Here is a 23,733-nt window from a genome sequence, read left to right on the forward strand (position 1 = left end):
CTCCCCCACGCCCCCTCCAGCTGTGGGACGCACTGCAGTCAGCATGGCTCTGCATACCTGGGACAACCTACCAGGACCTTTTATGGAGTCTCCCCCTATGCTGTCTAGCTGCTGTCCGTGCTCCACACTACGGTTACTCTGGATATTAGCTGGTGGTCATAATAATCTGACCTACCGTGTGTCACCTCTGACCTGAAAAGTTCTTAGTTGACAAGAGGAACCTTGGGCTGCGAGCCTGTAACTGTCACATAGAAATACATTTATTAAAAACTGTTTTTTTACATTCTTTGTTTGCAGTACAAAGTCGTCTTTAACCTCTTAAAGGCCGCAGCCGAGCACTGCGGCTTGCAGTAGGAGTGCATTGCAGTGCCACACAGTGCAGTCAGTGTAGTAGCAGTAGCCCTACATTTATTATTATTTTTTTAAAATATTTTTGCAATAAATCTTCTGCCACTAGTGCAGAGTGTGTATGTGTATGTGGACGTCGGGTGAGAATGCTTGTATGCATGGCTGGCTTTATAAATGATCCTGGCACCTTTCTGTCGTCCTCTTGGTCAGAAGCGCTCACCCGCTGCCTGCATCGCTTCCATTCCTGCGCCTCCTGATAGCGATCAGTCACAGCCGTATCTGCTTCCATCACTGGTCTGACCTGCAGCTCTGGCTTCTATTTTCTGCCTCGTTTTTCCGGGCAGTCGACCTCCGTCCTGCTAAGCTTGTAAGTGCCTTTACACGCAGCAGCACCGTGCGGACATCTGCGTACAGAGGAAAATCGCATCTTTTACCTGTACAAACCGCGAAACGGGACTGCGGCAGTGCATGGCGACTTCGCACGCAGTTCTGGCAGCCATATTGGTGGTCACCCAGCTATATTATGTTATTAAAACTACTCAAGTACTCTGCGTGTTTTTTTAATTTATTTTATGGTTTTTCTGTTCCCTGCAGGAAATTAAGAAGGACGCCGAACCAAAGGAGGAGACTATACCTAAGAGGGAAAAATCTGGAAACGTCGCCAGCCTGGTGCAGCGGATGAGTGTGATCGGGATTCCTGGCATGGGACCACCGCCTCCAAACAAGTCCCTCAAGAAAAGTATGGTCTTCTGTAATGAATATTCATACAAAACCAGTGGTAGCATCCCGGCAGGAGTGAGCCGGATACTGGGCTATGCCTGAAGGGGTGTCTGGGTCTTGCTTCGCCCCCTCAGGCCCTGCACTAGTTTGTGGGTCCAGGGGCATTCATGAGGAGAACGCTCCCTCCTTTACAATGGCTGACCGGCTGCTGTGGATGCGCATGTGTACAGCACCCTGTCAGTCCTGAGAATGGGGGGGGGGTCCTCCTGGTGAATACACTTAAATGATAATCTATGTGCATTCTGTCTGCTGCTAGGAGCCATTTTTGTGCCCTTCTGTCTCATAGTAGCCCAGACCTGTAGCTGTAATGTGCTGCCCGTACATAGCGGGCCTACAGCTAATAAGACGCATTGGCCCTCATTGCCTCACTACTAGACATATTGAAGGATTTTGTGATTTCTTTCTAATATTCCATTTTCCTCTGTGTTCACATCCATGTATGAATATGTTGTCTGCTGCGGGCGTGATCCCACCCGCTTTAACGGCCTGCTCCGTCTCGTGGGTGGGGGGGACTTTCAGTCTATATCTTTTGGTGGAAACTTTTTGCACAAGCTGAGATATAGAGTCTCTATAACCTCTTGGGTCCTTGCGGCTTGGAGAGTTTATCCGTATTGGCAGCTGCTCCTCTGTCTGGCGGTATATACTGTATACAGCATATACTGTAAGCTGCGTCGTAGGTTGTTAGGGAGGTGTTCTGAGATGGGCAAAGGAAAATGTAAGGACTCTAACCACAAAGTATATTTCCATCCTATGTCGTCTTCTGGTCCTTGCTGACAAATCTGATTGTTGCGTGGTACCTGAAAAAGATGACCTCCTTCGCAGTAAACGGGTCTGTAGCTCCTCGAGGCCGACCGCTTTCACTTGGGGCTTTGGCTGGGCAGTGCAGGAGGTATGTGTGTTGAGGTACAGTGTGCCCCCCACGCCTTATGATTTTCCCCTTTTCCTTCTAGAATCCAAGAAAAGGCAATGTAAAGTGGTATTCGAATACATTCCACAGAACGAGGACGAACTGGAGCTTAAAGTGGGAGAAGTCCTGGAAATCACAGAGGAGGTGAGCCGCGTGGGGTGTTGGCTGCAGTTATTACTATCGGGAGCTTGTGTTATGTAGGTGATATATTCAGTAGTACTAGGTCATCTCCATCTTGGTGACAGATCTGCTGAAAGGGACATTGCTGGCATATCGCTAGGATATACCATCAATGTTAGATAGGTGCGGCTTCCACCTCTGGACCTGCTTCTGTCTACAGTATGGGGCTCCAAAGGAGAGCAAACGGCGCACGCACAGCTTGCTGTGCTTTCCATTTGTCACTATGGGGGTTCTGAAAATAGTTGAGAGCCCCCTGCCATTTTTGGGAGTCCTATAGCGGTGCATGGGGTGTGACTGTACATGTGCGGCTGCTCTCTGTTTACTTATGGGGTCCCAGACCTGCACCTATCGGTCGTTGATGGCATATCCTATCATGAATACCCCTGACAGGTCCCGTCTCCATAAGCTGATTTCAAGGGGTTCCACTGAGAGGACCCCAACATCATGTTATCGTCTTGAAGAGCCTTTGTGAAGGATTAGATTCTGACCATCCATATCTATGCCCTGGCCTGGACACCTTCATGGAATGGCGCTCCTTTCTGCAGCTCTTATGAATGTATATCTAGACACCCCTAACTAAGCACCGTCCATAGCTCTGCCACTTCAGCATCCGTCAGCTCTGCTCAACTTTTTCAGCATGTGGGTTACAGAACCCATATACTTTCTATGGGTCCGCACGGAACTGAGCTGATGACAGCTCTGCTACATCTGCAGTAAACAAGGGGTGTGAGGCGCGTGCAGTCTGTGTACTAAGGAGGATGATACTACTTGGTTTTTCCATTCCTTCTGTACGTGTTTCCTCTGCAGAAGACGATGATATATATTTTCCTCTGTGCTTCCTCTCCTCCACTGTACGTCGCTGCACAGGTGAGCAGAGCGGACCACCGATTAGACTGTGACGCTGACTGACAACATGGTGGTGCTGGAGGATTTAATTTGAGCGTAATTAATATGGATTGCATGATTAAATAGAGCAGGAGAAAAAGGGACCCCCCTTCTCGTGATCGCTATCCAGTGAATAGAGGAGAACCCCTTTTAGTTTTGATTTTTTTTTTTTTGCCGTCATAAAAACTGGGCGAGAAATGGTTTCGATCAGAATAGATGATTTATTAGAAATCGCTTGGTTAGTGGGCGATGAGTGCGGTTTTAAGTCGTGCCTCTATAATTAAGTAGCAGTTGGGCAATGTGGCGTTTGGGCCTAGACTGGAGTGACTCAGTAAATAATCGGCCGGTCACCCCCTGCCCCGGTCCCTCGGGGATCTGGTCTATGTGCACTTTGCTGGCAGTCAACCTGGTGATCTGTGTCGGATTCCAGCTCTGCAGCCTTCCTCAGGGTAATACGCAACACATGGTGATGGGACTGTCACGTCTACCCCTCGATGTGCCACTTCTTCTAATCTTTCTTGTTCCCATTCCTATTTTGCTGTGTAAGTTCATGCGGTAGATAGTCACCGTATAAGTAGCTGACAGTTGGGGAAAGCCATTACGTCTGTGGCCATCTATAGGCTGGGCCTGCTGCTATTAGTAGAAGCATAGCCGCTCTGAACTCCTCGTTGTGGTCATGGGAGTTGTCTGAGACTTGCAGGGGCTTGTGGCCATGCTATATTGCAGGGGCTAGCCTAGGAAAAGTATCCCTATGCAATGACTAATGCGGTGACGGCTAACGTCCAGCACTCCAGGTGTTGTAAAACTACGACTCCCAAGATGTATGCTTGCTTGGATGTTCTCAGAACTCTAAAGAAATCAATGGAACACGCTGAGAGTCGTAGTTTCACCACAGCTGGTGTGCGGGGAGGAGGCACAGATAGTAGCCAAATTGGGTGCCATTTTCATATTGATAAAGGGGTTCTCCGGGATTTTGATATTAATGGACTATCCTCTGAATAAGTCATCAATATCAGATCAGTGGGGGAGCGACTCTCCACCTTTCAGCAGGGGCCTGACATAACCTAGGTGCAGCTCAGCACCCTTCATGTGAGTGAGCCTGAGCTGCAATACCAAGCACGGCCACTATCCAATGTACGGCGCTGTGAGGAGGCTGCAGCTCTCACTGCTTCATTGTCTGCCCTGTGGACGTACCTTCTAATGAGATGGGCATTAGTGTCGTGCAGACTTCCAGCTTCTGGGTGTAAACTAAGATGTTTCTATTCCCTAACAGCAAGCAGAGATTTAAAAAAAAATAGGAACAATGTAAACAAAATTAAATTCAGAAATTCCTGGGTCTTGTGAAGGGTAAATTGCAGAATCCCAGGAGTTGTACTTACTGACGGATGTTGTGTTCTTTATCGAGGTCGAGGAAGGCTGGTGGAGCGGGACCACTAATGGACGATCGGGGCTGTTTCCATCCAACTTTGTGAAAGAAATGGAGCTGTCAGACGACGGAGAGAGTCAGGAAAGCTCTGAAGACCCAGGTAACGTCTTGCTTCGGGTCCCCCGCTGTCAGGGAAGGCAGAAGGGTTTGTCACCCCTGCTGTATTTTCTGTTCTAAAGGCGAGTTCACATTGGCGTTACGGAATTCAGTTACAGGGACGGCTGTTGGCAGGACTTTTTTTTTATTTTATTTTTTTTATTTGTGCCCATAATCCTGTATCAACGGAATACCTCATAAGGAGTCAGTTTTGCACTCTGTCCTAAAATTCTGGAACCTATAACAGAATTCCATAACACCAATGCGAACCCGTGCTTAGATGCACAGCGCGCTGCCTCTAGTGGTTGCGGTGGGTGATCACATAACCCCTTCCCACTGACCTTTTGAGGGGGACAGTATTAGGCTACCTGCACATGGGTGCAGGTAGTCTTGCAGAAATATAGCACAATTTCTGTTTTTTAGCACCAAATTTTTACCCCAAAAAATTGCGGATTTAATGCGGTTTTGCTGCAGAGCTCACCCTTGCATTGAAGAATTGACATGACAGATCAATTTCTGCACTGAATGAAAAAAGCAAAGTGTACATGAGATTTGTTTAATGTCAAAAATTTTGCTGGTGCCGAGTCCGACTTTGGGGCTATTTCCATAGTTCCCATAGCAGTAAATGGAGCTGTGGCCATGCATGCACGGTGCGCTTTCCATTCACCGCTGCAGCACTTCCAAAGACAGCTGAGTGCGCTCGCTCTGCTATGTTTGGAACTTCTATAGCAATGAATGAAGAGCACACTGCGCTTGCGTGGTGCGCTCTGCTTCACTGTGGGAACCCACTTTGGAGATAGGTGCGAGTCCCACCTCCAGCACCCGCTCCTATCTAACATTGAAGGCATATCCTAGCAATATGCCATCAATGTCCCACATGGGAATCCCTTTAAAAAACAAACAAACAAACCCCCCCACCCAAAAAACAAACAAAAAAACGGATTACTTAGGGTACATTCACACGTCCGTAGTGCATTGCGGATCTGCAATACACCCGGCCGGCACCCACATAGAACTGCCTATTCTTGTCCGCAATTGCAGACAAGAATAGGACTATTTTTTTGCGGAGCCGCGGCCCGGAAGTTCGGGGCCGAAGCCTGGAAATGCGGATGTGGAGAGCACATATTGTGCTCTCCGCATCTCTTCTGGCCCCATATAGAATGAATGGGTCCGTTCCCGATATTGCGGAACAGATGAGGACCCATTTGCGGACGTGTGAATGGACACTTGGGGCTCATTCAGACGGCCATATGCTATCTGCAAAAATGCGGATCCGTTTTGTTTGCGTATTCGATGCTGACCCATTCACTTCTATGGGGCCCTTTTCTATTCCACGGTTCCGCAAAACAAATGAAACCTGTCCTATACTTGTCCGTGAAAATCAGGACATGGCCCCATTGAAGTCTACGGGTCCGCAAAAATACTGAATGCTATCCGTTTTTTTGCGCATCCGCAAAAAAATGGATAGCATTCAGTATGTTTGCGGACAGCATACGGCTGTCTGAATGAGCCCTTAGACGGAGACCCGATTACCCTAAATTGAACGTGTCCCGTGTATGAAAATGTACACACCATGTCTGTTTTACAATTTTTTATTTTTTTTTCTCATATGAATAGTCTCAAAAAATTCTTAAAGCATAAATGATGTGTAATTTAAAATAAGAAAATCAACCCGCTTTGTTCTAGGAAATAAAAATAAAATCACCTCGCCAGCCCAACAAACAAAAACTTGTAGCCAATATACGAACGTGTGTTAAAAATGATGGCGGACTGGGCCTGGTCCTGAAATACCCGTGTTAACTATTAGCACGCTCTATCCGTCAGGACACCGGCGGGAAGCGCTCCTCCCTGTGCCCGGGGGTCTTATTACTTGCAGCGTAGACTGTGATCAGCCGTAGACCACTTACCAGCTCTCACCGCATCTGCTTTCTCTTATCCTCTCATCTCCTGGCAGATTGTGGATTTAACCCTTACACGTACCCCTCCGAAGTTCATGTCATGCCTGCAGGCCAGCCTCTTGCATTAGGAGGGATCTTGGGCAGACGAGGCTCGCCCGGAAATCAATACAATGTAGTCATTGCATATGTTTTGAATTGAGCTGGCAGCGTTTGTTCTGCGTGGCACCTTTGCCAAATATTTGCCCAGTTAAAGCATTACTAGAGCAGCGCGCGTCGCCGCCCTGCCTCCTAATGAGTCCTAGGATCACTCACTAAGTTCCTGTTGTCAGCACATCCGGGCTGAAGGCTTGCACGCAGCTTCAGGGCCTGGCACAGGGAGCCTGTAACGTTACTGGGTTTCTGTATTTTAATCACTGGCTTTCCCCAGCATTTTATATAATCGCCCTGTTTGCATTGAGGGGATTATAGAGCCGCTGATTGCACCCAGTGTCCGGACGCCACCTTTACCTATTGATCGGTGACTGCGAGCTGCACCCCTTGTTGATCAGTACCACTTCTTTTCATCTCCCAAGTGTTTTCCATTCCTAAAGATTGGGAGGTGCCGATTAGCACTTGGGAAGTTCATTGCATCATGCTCTTCTACTATGCCAGATTGTCTGGGAGCCTCTGAAATTACTCGCTAGGCAGATGCTACCGGGTTGAGCCTCCTTCATCTCTCCTAATTTCAATGGGAGCTGTATAAATTGCAGTGAGCTCCCCCTAGTGGCGTCCTCAGGAAGCCAGAATATTTGGGGAATTCCCATTTTACACACTTATGGCATATCCACAGGGCATGACATAATTGCCTGATAGATGCAGGTCCCAGCTCTGGGCCATTTACCCACCAGGGTCCCCTGAAACCCCGTTCAGCCAGGTGAGGCTGCCGCATCAAACGCAGAGTGATTGGAGGTGGCCATTCACAGCAAAGAGGGACAAAGGTGTGTGACCTATAGATGGGTGCGGATTACAGAGGTGGGGCCTACATCCGTCAGACAGTTACAGCTGAGATTGGAATACCCCTTTAATTCTGTATGTACTCTGCTGGCACTGTATATGTAGGACATTACTAGCAGTATTGCCCTGTTTATGGGGGACACCCTGCAATCAGTGTTCTTCCCCTGCAGGCATGGGGAGCGCTCCGCCATCTCTGGTTAGTTTACCAGCCCTGTTTATTGCAGACATGCCATTGCGTTTTAGAACCCGCAGCATGAGATCAGACATGCGCCTACGTAAGTACGGGGAATGAGGGTATGGTTTTGCTTTACGGCACTGCTGCGTTACTCACCATTCCTGGACTGTGATGAGCTTGGTGATGACCCCTACAGTCCAGTTAGGAAACAGGATAACTAAGGGGGGAAGGAGGGGTGACTTTCATATGGTAGTACCCTCTGCCGGGAAATGAGAAGGAAGCAGTGGCATACAAGCAGCACACCCTTTGCCATGCTTGCTGGAGCACATGCCCAGCAGACCAGAACATATGCCAGCTGCTTATGACGCAGTCCTGTAACCCCGTGCAATCTGGACTAAAACAATGGGCTATATTTTATAGGCTTAATTCAATAAGAAATGTCCCGATTATCTGTGCCCGGTGACCCAGAGATCACAATAAAGCAGCCCCCCTCCCTCGTGCCCAGCTTTCCCATACAACAGATGGCACGTACTGCACTTTCTGCTTTGCTGTGTCGTAAGCCAATGACTGTGATATGAAACAGCAGACAAAGGAGCAGCCAGGGATAGGGAAGGGGGGCGGCCGGACAGTAGCTGCGTAATATGGCATTTCGGCTAGTGGATCAACACTTGGATGTCTAACCAGTCAGACCAGTACCAGTGTGGAAGCGTTTCTGCCAATCACCATGATGGCAGAGCTTAAAAACCAGCTATCATCCTGTGGCAGAGCATGCTGGGGGTCGTAGTTTCCCAACAGCCAAGAAGACGCATGTAAATTGAGACCTCCATCTTGCAGAGCATTGCTAGAACTCCTGCCATCTGTCAAAAAAGAGAACTGAATACAAGCAAGAGACGGACGTGCACGACACGTTATCAAGTCATTGATTTGGACCCTTCATGTATGGTAATTCCACAGGATAAAAAAAATCCATCCTGGTGGTGATCACAGAGGTGCGCTGCTCGTTACAGTTCTCATGTAATAGACCATGCCTAGGTATGAAGGGTGTATCCTACCTTTTACGCGGCCCCAATAGAAGTGAATGGAAAGAGCCGCACGCATGCAGCCGTGTCTTCAGTTATTCTGCACCTGGATGTGTCGACTGCCTCACTAGACGGGCCGGGGATCCCGATCGTCACATCGGGTCAGGTTACCAGAGGTGGGACCCAATTCAGTGAGAGGTACCATACATGTCTAAGACGCAGTTACAGCCCTCAATGATTGGATATCAATGATGCACACGTCGATCAGCACTCATTTAACGGGTCTGTTCCTGCTTAGGACTCTTTTTGGTTCCACGTGAAAGCTGCGATGTCCCGACAGACATGCTTTGCTGCCTAACGGCCTGATAATCTGCATGTGTAAAAGGGCCCTTAGTTTGGAGTGCCCCTTTAAAGGCTCTTGATATTCATGTGTTTTTTTTTTTTTTCTTCAGCAGAACCTGCCGCTGCCTCTGTCGCCTCCCCTGCATCTCCCATAATGTCTCCAGCCGTTAACCCCGAAGTGCCTCCTCTGTCTGTGGCACAGCCAAAGAAAGTAATGGGAGTCGGTTTTGGAGACATTTTCAAAGAAGGCTCTGTGAAGCTTAAAACGCGGATACCCAACCCTGAACCCGACGTGAAGAAGCCTGAGAAGGTAAATGGGCTGAATGCGGTATGCAGTACCTGTATGTCAGGGGAGACGCGGCCTGCTATCACATGTCCGTAGTCCAGCGGACGGAGGGCGTTATCTCTCCTCCAGCATCGAGTCCTCTTTGGCATTCTGCTTTTAATGAATGATTGCATGGAAAATATTGGGGGGGAAAAGGCAAAAATCTGTTCTAAAATCTTGCTCCGCCCCCCACCCCCCACGCTGCTCTCTCCCAGCTTCTGTGATGGATTGTCCATTGGGGCCATTCTGATAGGTTTTCAGTTTTTGGCTTTACTCTTTTTCAGCCATCACCTACTCCAACACCACCGACAAAAGTAGCTCGCACTTTAAGTTCAGAGCCCTCCAGGACAGAAACAGACAGCAGACCTAAAGGTAGGTTTTATCTCTGTGTGATATATGGGTTGTAGGTGTCTGTATCTGACATCTGAACCGGCGGAGACTTGGTAAGTATTGCTTTGAGCTAAAGCCCTTCCTTCTTGGCGAGGGGATAGCTGCATGTGGGGTGGCCCAAAATATTATATGCCTTGTCTCTCTCCATCAAGACGATGTATTTACCTGGTAAAGGGCTTGGCCCATCTCTCACTTTGGGGTCATATCACTAGGATATGCCACCAAGGTCCGACAGGTGCTGGTCCCACCTCTGGGACCCCCACTTATCTCTAGAACAAGGCCTCCAAAGTGAAGGAGGATGCACCACACAAGCTCAGTCACCTCTCCATTTACCAGCGCTCAACTATTTTCGACACTCCCCTAGTGTGAATGGAGGGTGGGTGCGCTTGTGCTGTGAGCACTCGTTCACATTGGGGGCCTTGTTCTAGAGAGAACTGCAAATCCTAGGGATATGCCACCAAATGGGCCAAGCCCTTTAAATCCCTCATTGTTCCTCGGCCACCAACCAGTGCTCCCTGTTTACTAGGCTGAAGCTTTGGTACATGGGACGGCTGCAGCCAGTTGCTGGCCTCAGAGTTAGACCTGATTGGATGGGAGTTTTGTTTATCTGTCTGGAATGTTCTTTACATTTCATATACTTCTTCTCAGAAGCTTATAGTTGTTTGGAAATCTATAAACTGTAAGAATCTCTTGGCAGTTTTCTACACAATGGACACTTAATTTTGTTTTATTAGAAATTCATGGTTTGTCGGATTATATGGTTATTTACTTCTGCTCCCAATTATTTCACATCCTAACAGCCAAAGAGATGTGTCGGGCGCTGTACAACTACGACGCGACCAATGATGATGAGCTTAGTTTTAAAGATGGTGACATCATCCACCTAATAAGTAAGGTAAGTTTTTGACTTTGGTTTAAACATCAAAAGGTTTCACTTGTCCAGTAGATAGGCGAAAGATGCTGTCAACTGGAATACTGGTCTGTGCAAGAATAAAAGGGAGGGGGGGAGGCGTGTGTTAGCAAGCTACCCTCACTTAGCCACACCTGGAAGAGGAACCTTACTTACCTGCTTCCTGGCACTGGCTCCTTGCTCCTGCACCGCCTGGCTCCCTCGCCGGAAATTTGCAGTCAATCACTGGCTGTGGAGGTGACCGGATCTTCTTGCATCTTGTGACCATTTGTCATAATGTAAGGGGAGGCGGTCACCGCCGCAGGCAGTAATTGGCTGCAGGTGGCCTCAAACCAGTTGCTCACAGCGTGGGAGCCCAGCAGAGCATCGCAGGCCTGCAGGATGGGGAGCAGGTAGGTAAGCTTCTCTTTACAGGTCTAGCCATGGGGAGGGCTTGCCTAAATTCTTGGGCAACCCCTTTAAGGATGTGTTATGCGCCGCTATAGTTCACTATTATGAAATCCATATTTACCCTCTTATTTTCATGCTGTGTTCTCAGGACACAGGAGATCCGGGCTGGTGGAGAGGTGAGCTCAACGGAAAGGAAGGAGTTTTTCCTGACAACTTTGCTGCTATAATCCAAGATTCTGAAAAGGAAGTAAGTGGAACACAAGTAACTTTAGATCAAAGGCTTTTATAAAAAAAAAAAAAAAAAAATAATATATACACACACACACACTCTTAGTAAAAAAAAATGAATTTGCTATTGTGAGGTTGCCAAAAATGACTTTTTTTATTTTTTATTTGTGTGTTCATCTGAGGGGTTAGGTCATGTGGTATTTTTATAGAGGAGGTTGTTTCGGACGCAGTGATAACTAATGTCAACCTTTTTTTTTTTTCCCTATTTTTTACAATTTTCTTTTTTACTTTATTTTGGGAAAAGGACATCACAGCAGCGCGGGGACCCAATGCCCCCCCTTCCCACATGTCTCTGGCCTGCACGTACCGCGGCTGCAGGGGTTAACGCTCAGGCATCGGTGATTTCACCGATGCCGGCGCATACAGCAGGGGTCCGGCTATCAGTGACTGCCGGACCTCCTGCACCCGCCCGATCACCATGACGTAAATGTACTTCTCTGAGCTTTAAGTCACGTCAAGAGATGACGTACCTGTACGTCATTCAGCGTTAAGGGATTAATATCTTGTGGCTTGGTGGACCCATTTATTACATTAGCAGTTGCAGGGTTAACCAGTAGAGGGAGACATCTGAAATATGTCAAATATTGTACATTGCAAACCCTTGCAGGCAGGGCCCTCTCTCCTTCTGCACCAGTTTGTAACTCGTCTTGTTCATGCTTAGTGCAATTGTCTATATTATGTATGTGCACCCCTTATCATATGTACAGCGCTATGGAATGAATGTTGCTTTAATAATAAATAATATTATAGGAGGCCTGTAAGGCATTCATAAGGGGGTTGTATTTCCAGCGGGTTAGCCGTCATAAAACAAAATCTAGAAACGCCTTGAAGCTGCTTTAAAAATCAGTTGTGGAGACGGAAATGCGGTTTGTCGAGTCTTCTACCCTTGAGAATGAGACTTTGTTTGGCAGCGCAGGTAGCCTTATAGGAACATTTACTGCATACCGCTGACAAACACTACTTTCCCAGGCAGAAGTACTTTGAGTCTGGGGAGGGCTCTGGCAGGTTGCTAGCTAGAATAGTACGGGCGCAAGATGGACCTTCCAGGGTGCGGACTATTCAGAATGCTAAAAGTTCATTGGTCACTGCTGATATTGATATACTGTCAGTGTTTCACACTCACTACAAGCATCTATATAAGTCCAATTACGTTTGGGGGACAGGCTCCTGGAGGAAGGAAAATTAGTGGCCCACATTATAAAGTGTAGATCCCCTATAGTTGTATGCCTACAATTCACTTAATTAGTAGGGTTTGGCGCAAGTGCTGGGAGCTGTTGTCCATAACGGGTTTCACCCAGGCTACACCGCTCTGGAAAAACCCTCAGTTGCCTGAGATATTCCGCCTGGAAGGGTTCTCCCCGCGGAAGAAGGGAGGGGCATTCTTTTATCCGCTGCAGAAAGACAGGGAATTTAAGTTATTTGATCAGTTTAGAGAGTAGTTTTCTCTTCCTCGTACTGCCTTCTATCAATTTCTCCAGTCGCAGGCCAAATCTATCCCAGTGACCTGTGTGAGGGTTCCACTCTTGCAACAAATTCTTACTAGGTCCTCTACGAAAGGGTTGATCTCGTCAATATATAGAAATCTTTTTGTAAAGTCCATAGGAAAGGGATCACTCCCGGTTAGGCAGAGGTGGGAGGAGGATGTCCGCCCTGTTTCGGATGAACAATGGATTAAGATACTGGCTCTGACACCGCAACTGCCGGTATGTGAGGGACATCGCATGTCCCGATTGTTGCTGATCCATCGAGTATACAGAACCCCATCCTTCCTGTTCAAAATTGGGGTTAGAATGGATGCCTCCTGCCCCCGGTGTGGGCGAGGACCTACATCTCTAATACACATGTCTTGGGAGTGTGATGAGCTCTCGAGCATCTGGACAGAGGTGTTAAAAAGTATTAAAGATGCATACCAAATTGAGGTGCCGGTTGCTCCTAGGGCCTGTCTACTGAGGGTGGTGAACATAGTGAGTCATGAGGTGCGTCTTGGGGTGCAACGCCTGTTATTCCAAGCCCAGAAACTAATAGCTCGATACTGGATTTGCCCACAGCCTCCCTTGGTTGAATTCCTTAACAGGATGAATGATATACTCCATATAGAAAAGGGGGGTGTATATAAAGAGGAAGTGTGAAGCCAAATTTGCGGCAATGTAGGACAAGTGGTTCTCCGCGGGGCCTTAGTTCTCCCCCCCTCCTGGGTTTGTCTAGACTGCCCTTATGTTGGTGGGGGGCAGACCGGGCTGAGTTACTGGAAACCAGTATTTGTGTAGGAGTCGGATATGACAAGAATCGAACCAGGTTGGACTGATGAGTGATTCGGGAGCCCTGACTAAGTGGCTAGGCATGGTTATGGGCAGGTCCGACACGCGTACATGGGAGAGGGATGTTTTTACTGACTGCCAGATAGACAGTATGATGAGATGTGATACGGTACAAATGGCGAACTGTCTTTGCTAGGGCGTGGGGGGATTGGGAGTAGAGATGAGCGAATCGACTTCGGATGAAACATCCAAAGTCAATTCCCATAAAACTTTGTTCTAATACTGTACTTGTACTATCTGTAAAGGTGTCCTTATTATTTTGTATAATTTTGAAAAAGCTGTCTAACCCCTTCCCGACCAGCACTGTAATAGTACGGCACAGCGGGACATGACTTGCAGGAGCTGCGCCCGCCCGATTAGCTGCAGGGGACCGGCTGTTCCCGTTAGCCGGACCCCTGCAGTATGCGCCATCATCGGTGAAAACGCCAATGACTGCACATTAACCCCTTCTATGCCGTGGCCAGCGCTGACCGCGACACAGAAGGGGTTTGCTGCGGGTGAGGGAGCCCATCTGGTCCCTGCGTTGCTGTGGTGCGGACACTATGGGTGAGAAGGCAGCCCCATGCCGTGCAGAGGCTGCCCAATGGCTTGTACGGCATCGGGATCTTCCTTCTACGGGTGCCAAGGAGATCAAGCCCCAGGCCCTGTTTCCTAGGCAACCTGTTAGTGTATTACTCTGTGTAATACACTAACGGGCAATGCATTACAATACAGATGTATTGTAATGCACTGCAGAGGGGATCAGACCCCCAAAAGTTAGTCCGAAATAAAGTAAAGTTAAAAAAAAAAAAAAAAATGGAAAAAAACGCCCCTTTTCCCCTGATTTTATAATAAAAAAATTGAAAAAAAGAAAGAAAACACATACATATTGGGTATCGCCGTGTCCGTAATGACCAGCTCTATAAATAGATCACATGATTCACCTTGTCTGAAACTCCATAAAAATAAAATAAAAACTGTCCAAAAAAAGAAATAACAAAGTGCAACACCAAGCGATCAAAAAAGCATATTTCCCAAAAAATGATACTAATAAAAAAAATTAGCCCCTACATGAGAAAATAGCTCAAAAAAATTCAAGAAAACCTATAGCTCTCAGAACATGGAGAGACTAAAACAATATTTTTTTTTAGTTTCAAATATCCTATTGTGTTAAAGTGAAATAAAATGCAAAAAAGTATACATATTGGGTATCGCCACATCCGTAACAACCAGCTCTATAAAAATATCACATGACCGAACCCCTTAGGTGAACACCATAAAAAATAAAAACTATTAAAGACATTTTTGTCACCTTACATCACAAAAATTGCAAAACCAAGTGATCAGAAAGGTGTATGGTACTATTTTGTGGAGACACTAAAATCATTTTTTTTTTTTGCTTCAAAACGGTTATTGTGCTAAAGTGAAAAAAATCAAATAAAAAAGTAGACATGTTGGGTATTGCAACGTCTGTAACAACCTGCTCTGTAAGAATACCACATGACCTAACCCCCCAGGCGAACACTGTAAAAAAATAAAATAAAAACAGTGCCAAAAAAGGTGTATGCCCACCAAAATAGTATAAATCAAACCGTCACCTCATTCCGCAAAAAATGAGATCCTACCTAATACAATCGGTCAAAAAATAAAAAAGCTATGGCTCTATGGAGACACTAAAACTTTATTTTTTTTTTATGCTATTTTTGTAAAACTTAAATAAGAAAACGTATAAATATTGGGTATTGCCACGTCCGTAACGTTCTGCTCTATAAAAATATCACATGACCTAACCCCTCAGATGAATGCTGGAAAAATAAATAAATAAAAACTCTGCCAAAACTACAAATTTTTTTTTTTTTTTTTGGTCACCTTGCCCCATAAAGTGTAATAATTGTCCAAAAAATCATATATACACCCAAAAATGGTACCAATAAAAACGTAAACTCTTCCTGCAAAAAAACAGCCCCAGCACAAGACGATCAGCAAAAAAATAAAAAAATAAGGCTTTCAGAAAATGGAGACACAAAAACATAATATATTTTTCATAAATGCTTTATTATGTAAAACTGAAACAAAGAAGGTATTTGACATCATTGTGTCCATAATAACCCGCTCTATAAAAATAGCACATGATTTACCCTGTCAGATGAATGTTGTAAAAAATAAAAACAGTGCCAAAACAGCCATTTTTCGGTTGCCTTGACTCACAAAAAACTTAATATAGAGCAATTAAAATTCATATGTACCCCAAAATAGTACCAATAAAACTGGCACCTTATCCACTAGTTTGCAAAATGGGGTCACTTTTGGGGAGTTTGTACTCTAGGGGTGCATCAGGGGGGCTTAAAATGGGACATGGCCTCTAAAAACCAGTCCAGCAAAATCTGCCTTCCAAAAACCATATGGCGCTTCTTTCCTTCTGCGCCCCGCAGTGTGCCCTTACATCAGTTTACAACCACATATGGGGTGTTTCTGTAAACCGCAGAATCAGGTTATTAAATATTGAGTTTTGTTTGGCTGTTAACCCTCGATGTGTTAAAGAAAAAAAAAGGATTAAAATGGAAAATTTGCCAAAAAAGTGAAATTTCATCTCAATTTTCCTTTAACTCTTGTGGAACACCTAAAGGGTTAACAAAGTTTGTAAAATCTGTTTTGAGTAGCTTTAGGGGAGTAGTTTCTACAATGGGGTAATTTATGGGGGGTTTCCACAAAGTGACTTCAGTCCTTTTTAAAAAGTGGGTTTGTGAAATTTTCTTTAAAATTGTAAGAATTGCTTCTAAACTTCTAAGCCTTCTAACGTCCTAATTTTTTTTAATGATATTTACAAAATAATGCGAACATAAAGTAGACATATGGGGAATGTTAAGTAATAAATATTTTTAGAGATATCACTATCTGTTTTAAAAGCAGAGAAATAGAAATTTTGAAAATTGCTAATTTTTCTAAATTTTTGGTACATTTTTGATTTTTTTTCCATAAATAAAGGCGAAATGTAGTGACTCAAATTTAGGACTATCATGAAGTACAATGTGTCACGAGAAAACAATCTCAGAATGGCTTGGATAGGGTACTTTCACACAAGTGTTTTTCTTTTCCGTCCTAGGGGCTCAATACTGGAAAATAACTGATAAGTTTCATCCCCATGAATTCTGAATGGAGCGAAATCCGTTCAGGATGTCTTCAGTTCAGTCACTGAACGGCGTTTTGGACGGAGGAAATACCGCAGTATGCTGCGGTTATATTTCCGTCCAAAATTCTGGATCAGTTGCCGAAATGCCGGATAAAAATGTATTAGTGCCGTATCCGGCATTAAAAATACTGCAATGCCGGAATCCGTCCGGTAAAAAAAATGTGAAGAAAAAATATATAACTGATCAGATGTCATCCGGAGAGACTGCAATGCATTTGTAAGACTCATCCAGATCCGTCTACAAATGCTGTCCGTTTGCGATGGAACTGCTTGCCGGATCACTCTGCCCCAAGTGTGAAAGTAGCCATAAATAAGTGTTCCAAAGTTATTACCACATAAAGTGACAAATGTCGGATTTGCAAAAAAATGGCCTGGGCAGGAAGGTGAAAACTGGCCCGGGGTAGAAAGGGTTAATAAAAACTGATATAAAAATAAATAACAGTGCTCCAGACTAAAAAAAAATACCTAATTGCCATTAGCTACTGAACTGAAAAGTTAGTCGCCAAATTTAAATGCATATAATTATAATTAAAAAAGACATGGAGAAGATGGCAGCAGTTCGCCAGCTCTACATACAGCAGACTTCCTGCCAGAACTAGGAAACCTATTGGAGACTACAGCAACACATACCTCTTCCATCCATTGACCTCTCCTGTCATGTAGATGATCTCTTTCCTCTTCCCCTTTGTTTGACCCAGACCGCCATGACAGATTCTTTCAGCTGCATCTAGGCTCTGCAGAGTTTGTTAAAAACATGTTAGATTTCTTAAATTTTCTAAAAGCCTCCCCACATTTTCAACACAACCTCCCCACCCTGGTTTCCCACTAATGTCATCCTGCTGTCCCTCCCAGCCCTGTGACCCCAGTAGACATAGTACAAAACAAAAAGGGGGTCGGCACATCCCAATGCGCAGGGGCACGTCGCTATGGCTGAAAATACATGTAGAACAACACAGTGCAACAGCACTCTACAAACCAAATAAAGTACAAAGGTATATTGTATTATATTGCAAATGCTATGCTAATAAATTAGAGATGCTTAGCAAATATATTTTGTACACAATTATTTGAGGCCTTCTAAGCCTGAAGCCTATGAGGGTAATCGGCGGCGTGGCAGAGTACTATAATCTCCAGTGCCCGCCGCAGTATTGAACAGCAGAGCTGCAGCAGCGGGTCTTGTCGCCATTTGTAAATTCTAACTCGCATTGGCGACCATTTTGGTCGTCATCTGGAGCACTGAATAATAATAATAATCCAGTATTTGCCCTTGACTAGTGCTTTGGCTATTCAGCATCAAGCATTTAAAGTGGTCTTATATACTTGATGATCATAAGTGATTTTTATTCTTACAGAAGCCAAAGAAGCCCCCGCCACCTACAAAAAGCCCGGGTATGTACTACTTTTGTTTTTACATGTGCCAATTGTCTAATGATGTGAGTGAATAAGAGGCTGCAGTAGGATTCATCTCACAGGGAAAGCTATAGGGATATTACTATATGTAATCACATAATTACCGGGGAGTACCATGTGTGCCTAGATAACTTGCAGTGAGAGGCACAATGGCAGTACTGTCTGAATCTGTCATTTGAATAGAGAGAGAGAGTGAGGCAGTACTTTCTGTGTCTGTATTATTACATGGGGAGACATGGAGGCAGTATTGGCTGTACCCTCATTATTATGTGAATAGATAGAGAGGCAGTATTATCTGTTCCTGTATCATTTACATGGACAGGGAGGCAGTACTATCAGTACCCACATCATTACATAGAGAGAGTGGGAGCCAGTACTATCGGCACCTGCATCATTACATGGAGAGACAGGGAGGCAGTACTATCTGAACCTACATCATTTTTATGGAGAGCCAGGGAGGTAGTGCTTTCTGTACCTGTATCATTTACATAGTACTGCCTCTATGCCTCTCTATCTGTACCAATATCATTATATAGAGACAGGGAGGCAGTGTTAGCTGTGCCCACATCATTACATGGAGAGACAGGGAGGCAGTACTATCTGTGCCTATATCATTTACATGGAGAGGCATAGAGGCAGTACTATCTGTACCCATATCATTTACATAGATTGGCAGGGAGGCATTTCTATCTGTACCTATATAATTACATAGAGATACAGGGAGGCAGTACTATCTGGGCCCACGTGTTATACAGTGAGAGACAGGGAGGCAGTACTATCTGTGACCACGTGTTATACAGTGAGAGACAGGGAGGCAGTGTTAGCTGTGCTCACATCATTACATGGAGAGACAGGGAGGCAGTGCTATCTGTGCCCACGTGTTATACAGTGAGAGACAGGGAGGCAGTGTTAGCTGTGCCTAAATAATGTATATACAGGGAGAGACCTGGAGAATTATTCTGCCATTGCAGGCAGTACTGTTTTTGCAGATCGCTTTGCCTTCTACTGGCTTGTTCCTATGCAGTTGATGCAAAGGCACCATCATTCTGGTACATGGGGAGGGTGTAATATAAAGAAAAATAATTTAAGGAAATTGCTAGATTTGTAACACTCATGTTCTCATTATCCCAGTAGTGCCAAAGCCGGAGCTTCATCTAGGAGAGAAGAGGTTTACTCCAACAAAACCAGAAGAGAAAGGTGAGTGTGGGGGCGACTGTATAAGAGGCGGTAGTTTGCATGGTCACACAATTGATAAAAGACTTGTCTTCTCACAGACGGGGAGCACAGGAGCAGCTCCGGGAGGGGTTACTCATGTCACTGCTTCACGTATTCATGAATCAGTGTTAATTTGGCTTGATCAATTAGGTCAAAACATCTAAGAGTTTTCCATCTGAAATAATTGCTTCTTAATTGAAGGTTTTTCCTTAGCCCTTAAAGGGCCTCTTGGGGAATATTGACATTTTCGCAGTTGCCCAGTAGCCTACGTTGCGAAGCTGAGGATTTACACTTAACTTCTCCCCACTGCTCCGCTCTTCTGTGCTGCCTCCAGTGCGTCCTCTTTCCGGTCCCCACATTGTTTGTATCTGGTGCAGCATGGGCATGGTCGCGTGTTCGGCCACAGCCAAAAGTGCCACGTCACTGGCTGCAGTGGAGCATGTGGCCATGCTCATGCCGCGCCGGATGTAGACACTGCAGGGACCAGAACATGGATGCACCGGAGGCGGTATAGAAGAGCAGGTAAGTGTTAATCCTCATCTTAGAGAGGCAGACTGCTTGCAATTGCTAAAATTTCATTATAGCCGGAGAACCCGAACAAGTTTAAAGGGAATTTCCACCTTTTAACACTGTGATGCCTTCAAGTCCAAATTTCAGTTTATAAATTTCTCATAGTCTGTATAGCAGTCCAAATCCCCTGCATAACCAAAGCATCCTTGTTACCTGCAGTCACCACTAGAGGGAGCGTACTGCATGCTGTTAGACCAAGCTCCCTCTAGTGGTGGCCAGCACATTTTAACTGTCTGTGCAGGAGATCTGGTGCTCTGTATCAGGAAAAGCCGATCTTACCGCTATAATGAAGAGATTACATTCTATGGATAGCTTGGTCATCTAACCCCTTTCAGTACTGTAAGTACAATGGCAATCGATTGACCAGCACAGGCCCTGCTCCCAGCACCCCGGGTATAACTTCTGTTTCTCGCCCAGTTTCCTTGGGGGACACAGAAGACCTTGGGTATAGCTCATCTCCCTAGGAGGCGTGACACTAAGTGAAAGCTGTTAAGCCCCTCCTCCACAGCTATACCCTCAGCCTGGAGAGAGAGACTGCCAGTTTTTTGCTTAGTGTCCAAGGAGGCAAGACACTCCCTGCTCTGCAGGGCTGTTTTCTCCTTTGTTGTTTTTTAAAATTTTAGATTTTTACTTTCTTTTCTTTTTGTTCCAGAATACGGGACAACAGAGACGCACTAGACCTCTCTGTTTCTCCCGGGGTTGAGCTGCGCCAGTGCCGGTCATCCGCACTGCTGCCTCCCCCACAGAAGGCAAGGTGGACCAGGGCAGCCCAGCTCCCCTGCATCCCGCCAGCGTAAGGGTCGCCCGCACGCCAAGTCCCTCTTCCAGCGTCCTGCCACTACGGTGCCAGTAGCTGAAGGGGCGACCCTGCTGGAACGGACCGAGGGTGAAGACTGCTGTGGTGAGAGAGTGGCTTCTCCAGCCCTACGACCCCCTCCCCCCCCACCCCGGTCTCCTGCTTGGCTGACCCCCATGCTGGTCTGGCCATCCCCTCCCCCTATCGCCTTACCGGTGCGCAGGCATCCCTCCTTTGAGACGGCTCAGGGCCAGGGCCCTCTCCTGACTGCTGCGGCGTAGGGCCCTTATTTCCGGCCCGCGGGGTGGGCACCCGCGGCCGGCATGACTGCGGTTTTCCAGCAGACCCCGGCCGACCGCAGGTGCTCTCAGAGAGGCTGTCTTCCGGTCGGTCGGGCGCCGCAAAAATCTATCCCGGGCTCCTTCCTGGGCTCCCTGACTCTCCGGCCCGCGGGGTGGGCTCCCGCGGCCGGTATTATGCATGCGCCGCTCCGCTCCCTCCAGATCCCGGCCGGTACCTCCGGGCACCGCAAAATTTAGGCCCCGGCTTCGCGGCCTACTAGGCCGCAATATTCCGGCCTCGATTGGAGGGGGCGGGCATTCACAGGCGCGAGTTCTTCCCGCCGGAGGTCCCCCTGCCCCCAGGGGATCGCTGCACCGCCCTCAGGTCCGATCTGTATTAACCTTTTGGTTGCCGACGGCTCCCATCTGGAGGAGACCCTAGGATGGCTAGCCTATCTGTATTTTATGTTGGCTGCGCAGGATACTGCAGCCTGACCTTTGAGCGCTGGCCGTATGCCTGCCCCTATTCCATAGGTGGCATGTTGCGCTCCGTGGCACTGGCCAGGTATACATGTTCCCCTTCTAGGCGGACCCTTGCCTTCTCCTGGGGTACGGCGCTGGCCAGGTGCAGGCCGCCTTTTCTATAGGCAGAATTTGTCGCCCTCTCCAGTCGCGGTGCTGGCCATGTGCATGACCCCCCCATTATAGGCGGCATACTGCACTCTCTCTGGCTGCGGGCTGGCCTTGTGCATGACCCCCTTCTGTAGGCGGAATACTGCCCTTTTACTGCATACGATGCTGACCATGTGCACGACCCCCTTCCATAGGCGGAACGCTGCACTCTTGCTGGATTTGCTACGGCCATATGCGTGACCCCCTTCCATAGGCGGAACGCTGCACTCTCGCTGGATTCGCTACGGCCATATGCATGACCTCCTTCCATAGGCGGAACGCTGCACTCTCGCTGGGTTCGCTACGGCCTTATGCATGACCTCCTTCCATAGGTGGAATGTTGCACTCTCTCTGGCTTCGCTGCTGGTCATACGCATGACCTCCGTCCAATGGAGGACTGCTGCGCTCTCTCTCTCTGGATTCGCTGCCGGCCATATGCATGACCTCCGTCCATAGGCAGAAAGCTGCACTCTCGCTGGATTCGCTGCCGGCCATATGCATGAGCCGGCCATGTGCATGACCTCCTTCCATAGGCAGAATGCTGCACTTTCTGGATTTGCGGCCGGCCATACGCATGACCTCCGTCCATAGGCGGAATGCTGCACTCTCTCTGGATTTGCTGCCGGCCATGTGCATGAACTCCTTCCATAGGTGGATTGCTGCACTATCACTGGATTCGCTGCCAGCCATGTGCACGACCCCTTCCTTGGGTGGTGTGCTGCAATCACTGGAATCGCTGCCAGCAATGAGCATGTATCCTTTCCTCAGGCGGCATACGCACAACGCCACTGACTGTGGTTGTTTTCTCGCCAGTGCGTTGCTGGCCATGTGCATGTCCCGCATCCTTGACGGGGTGCTTGCATTTTTGCTGGATGCGATGACGGCCGTGTGCATTACCCCGCCCCTTTCTGGGTGGAATATTGCTCTTTCGCCGGATGTGTTGCGGGCCATACACGGCCCTCCTCATCCATGGGCGAAGATTTGCACCATCACGTGACCCATGGCTGTCCTTGATATGCTGTGCGGGACTCTTGCATGTTCTCCTTCATTGTGGAGTAGTTGCACTCTCACAGTATTCGGTGTTAGGTGGGTTATTGCGCACTCGCTTAATGCTAGGATAACCCCGTGCATGTCCCCCTTTCACTGGGCGGACCTCCTGCGTTCCCGCTGGGTACTGTGCGGCCATGTGCATGGTCACCTTCTGGGCAAACTATGGTATGTTCTACTTCTCTGAAGTTGTTACTGGCCTTGGGCATCCCCCCTTTGGGACGGGCCTTTGCATTCTTACCAGCTGCAGTGTTGCCAAGTACATTTCCCCCTTTTCTGGGGGGCCTGCCTGCGTTTCCATCGCATGCCATACTGATGTCTTGTGCATAACTCCTTTTCAGGTTGCACTTTGCACTTCCGTTGATACTGTTGGACTCTGTGGCTGATCCCCTTCACTGGGTGACTATTTTTTTGCAGTGAGCGGAATTTTCTGGTGCGCTCTGTCCGTTGTTTGGGCCGTGTATGCCTTCTCCTCCCATAGGTGGGTTGGCCTTCTCACTGCTTACGGGGCTGCTCGTACGTATGCCTCACTTCCTCCTGCGACATACCCTTTTCTCTTGGGATGTGGTGCTTGTCACGGGCCTTGCACTCTTCTCTAAAGAGATCTTTCTGTCCACCTGTATAACCCTTGGGTGCTGTCATACAAACATTAAAAGAATGCCATTGTATTCAAAGGTGTTTTCTTTAGATATGAGTAGATGGGCTCTACTTGCTCTCTACTTCGCCGAGCTGGGTGGTGCTCGTTCTCTGGTTTGGCCTGTATATTGTGGTCCCGTTGTGTCGGCATCCACCATGTCCGTTGGCCTTTCCACCTGGGGAGTGTTCGTGGTTCTTTGATACGTACCCTTTCGTTCTCCCGTGCACTCGCTTCCCGGCGCAAGTGGTCACTGGGTCGAGAGTGCC

At 47.2% G+C, this 23,733-nt stretch overlaps 1 protein-coding gene across 6 annotated transcripts in view; it reads left to right on the top strand.

Moving 5' to 3' along the window:
* The window catches only part of LOC122933905 (CD2 associated protein), an 82,884-nt gene that overhangs the window by 30,824 nt on the left and 28,327 nt on the right, over window positions 1-23,733 (top strand). For 3 of the 6 annotated variants that reach the window (XR_006388568.1, XM_044289009.1, XM_044289013.1), the window contains 9 exons: window positions 943-1,087; window positions 2,079-2,179; window positions 4,506-4,626; window positions 9,160-9,359; window positions 9,659-9,746; window positions 10,565-10,659; window positions 11,213-11,311; window positions 18,192-18,228; window positions 19,381-19,446. Coding sequence is in view for 5 of the 6 variants with exons in the window: in XM_044289009.1 (XP_044144944.1) it covers window positions 943-1,087; window positions 2,079-2,179; window positions 4,506-4,626; window positions 9,160-9,359; window positions 9,659-9,746; window positions 10,565-10,659; window positions 11,213-11,311; window positions 18,192-18,228; window positions 19,381-19,446 (952 nt within the window). In the remaining variant the exon portion in view is untranslated. The remainder of the gene's footprint in view (window positions 1-942; window positions 1,088-2,078; window positions 2,180-4,505; window positions 4,627-9,159; window positions 9,360-9,658; window positions 9,747-10,564; window positions 10,660-11,212; window positions 11,312-18,191; window positions 18,229-19,380; window positions 19,447-23,733) is intronic. The other 3 variants (XM_044289011.1, XM_044289012.1, XM_044289010.1) reach the window with 3 other exon arrangements.

The sequence above is a fragment of the Bufo gargarizans genome, chromosome 4 (genome assembly GCF_014858855.1).
Source record: "Bufo gargarizans isolate SCDJY-AF-19 chromosome 4, ASM1485885v1, whole genome shotgun sequence".
Taxonomy (NCBI): Eukaryota; Metazoa; Chordata; class Amphibia; order Anura; family Bufonidae; genus Bufo; species Bufo gargarizans.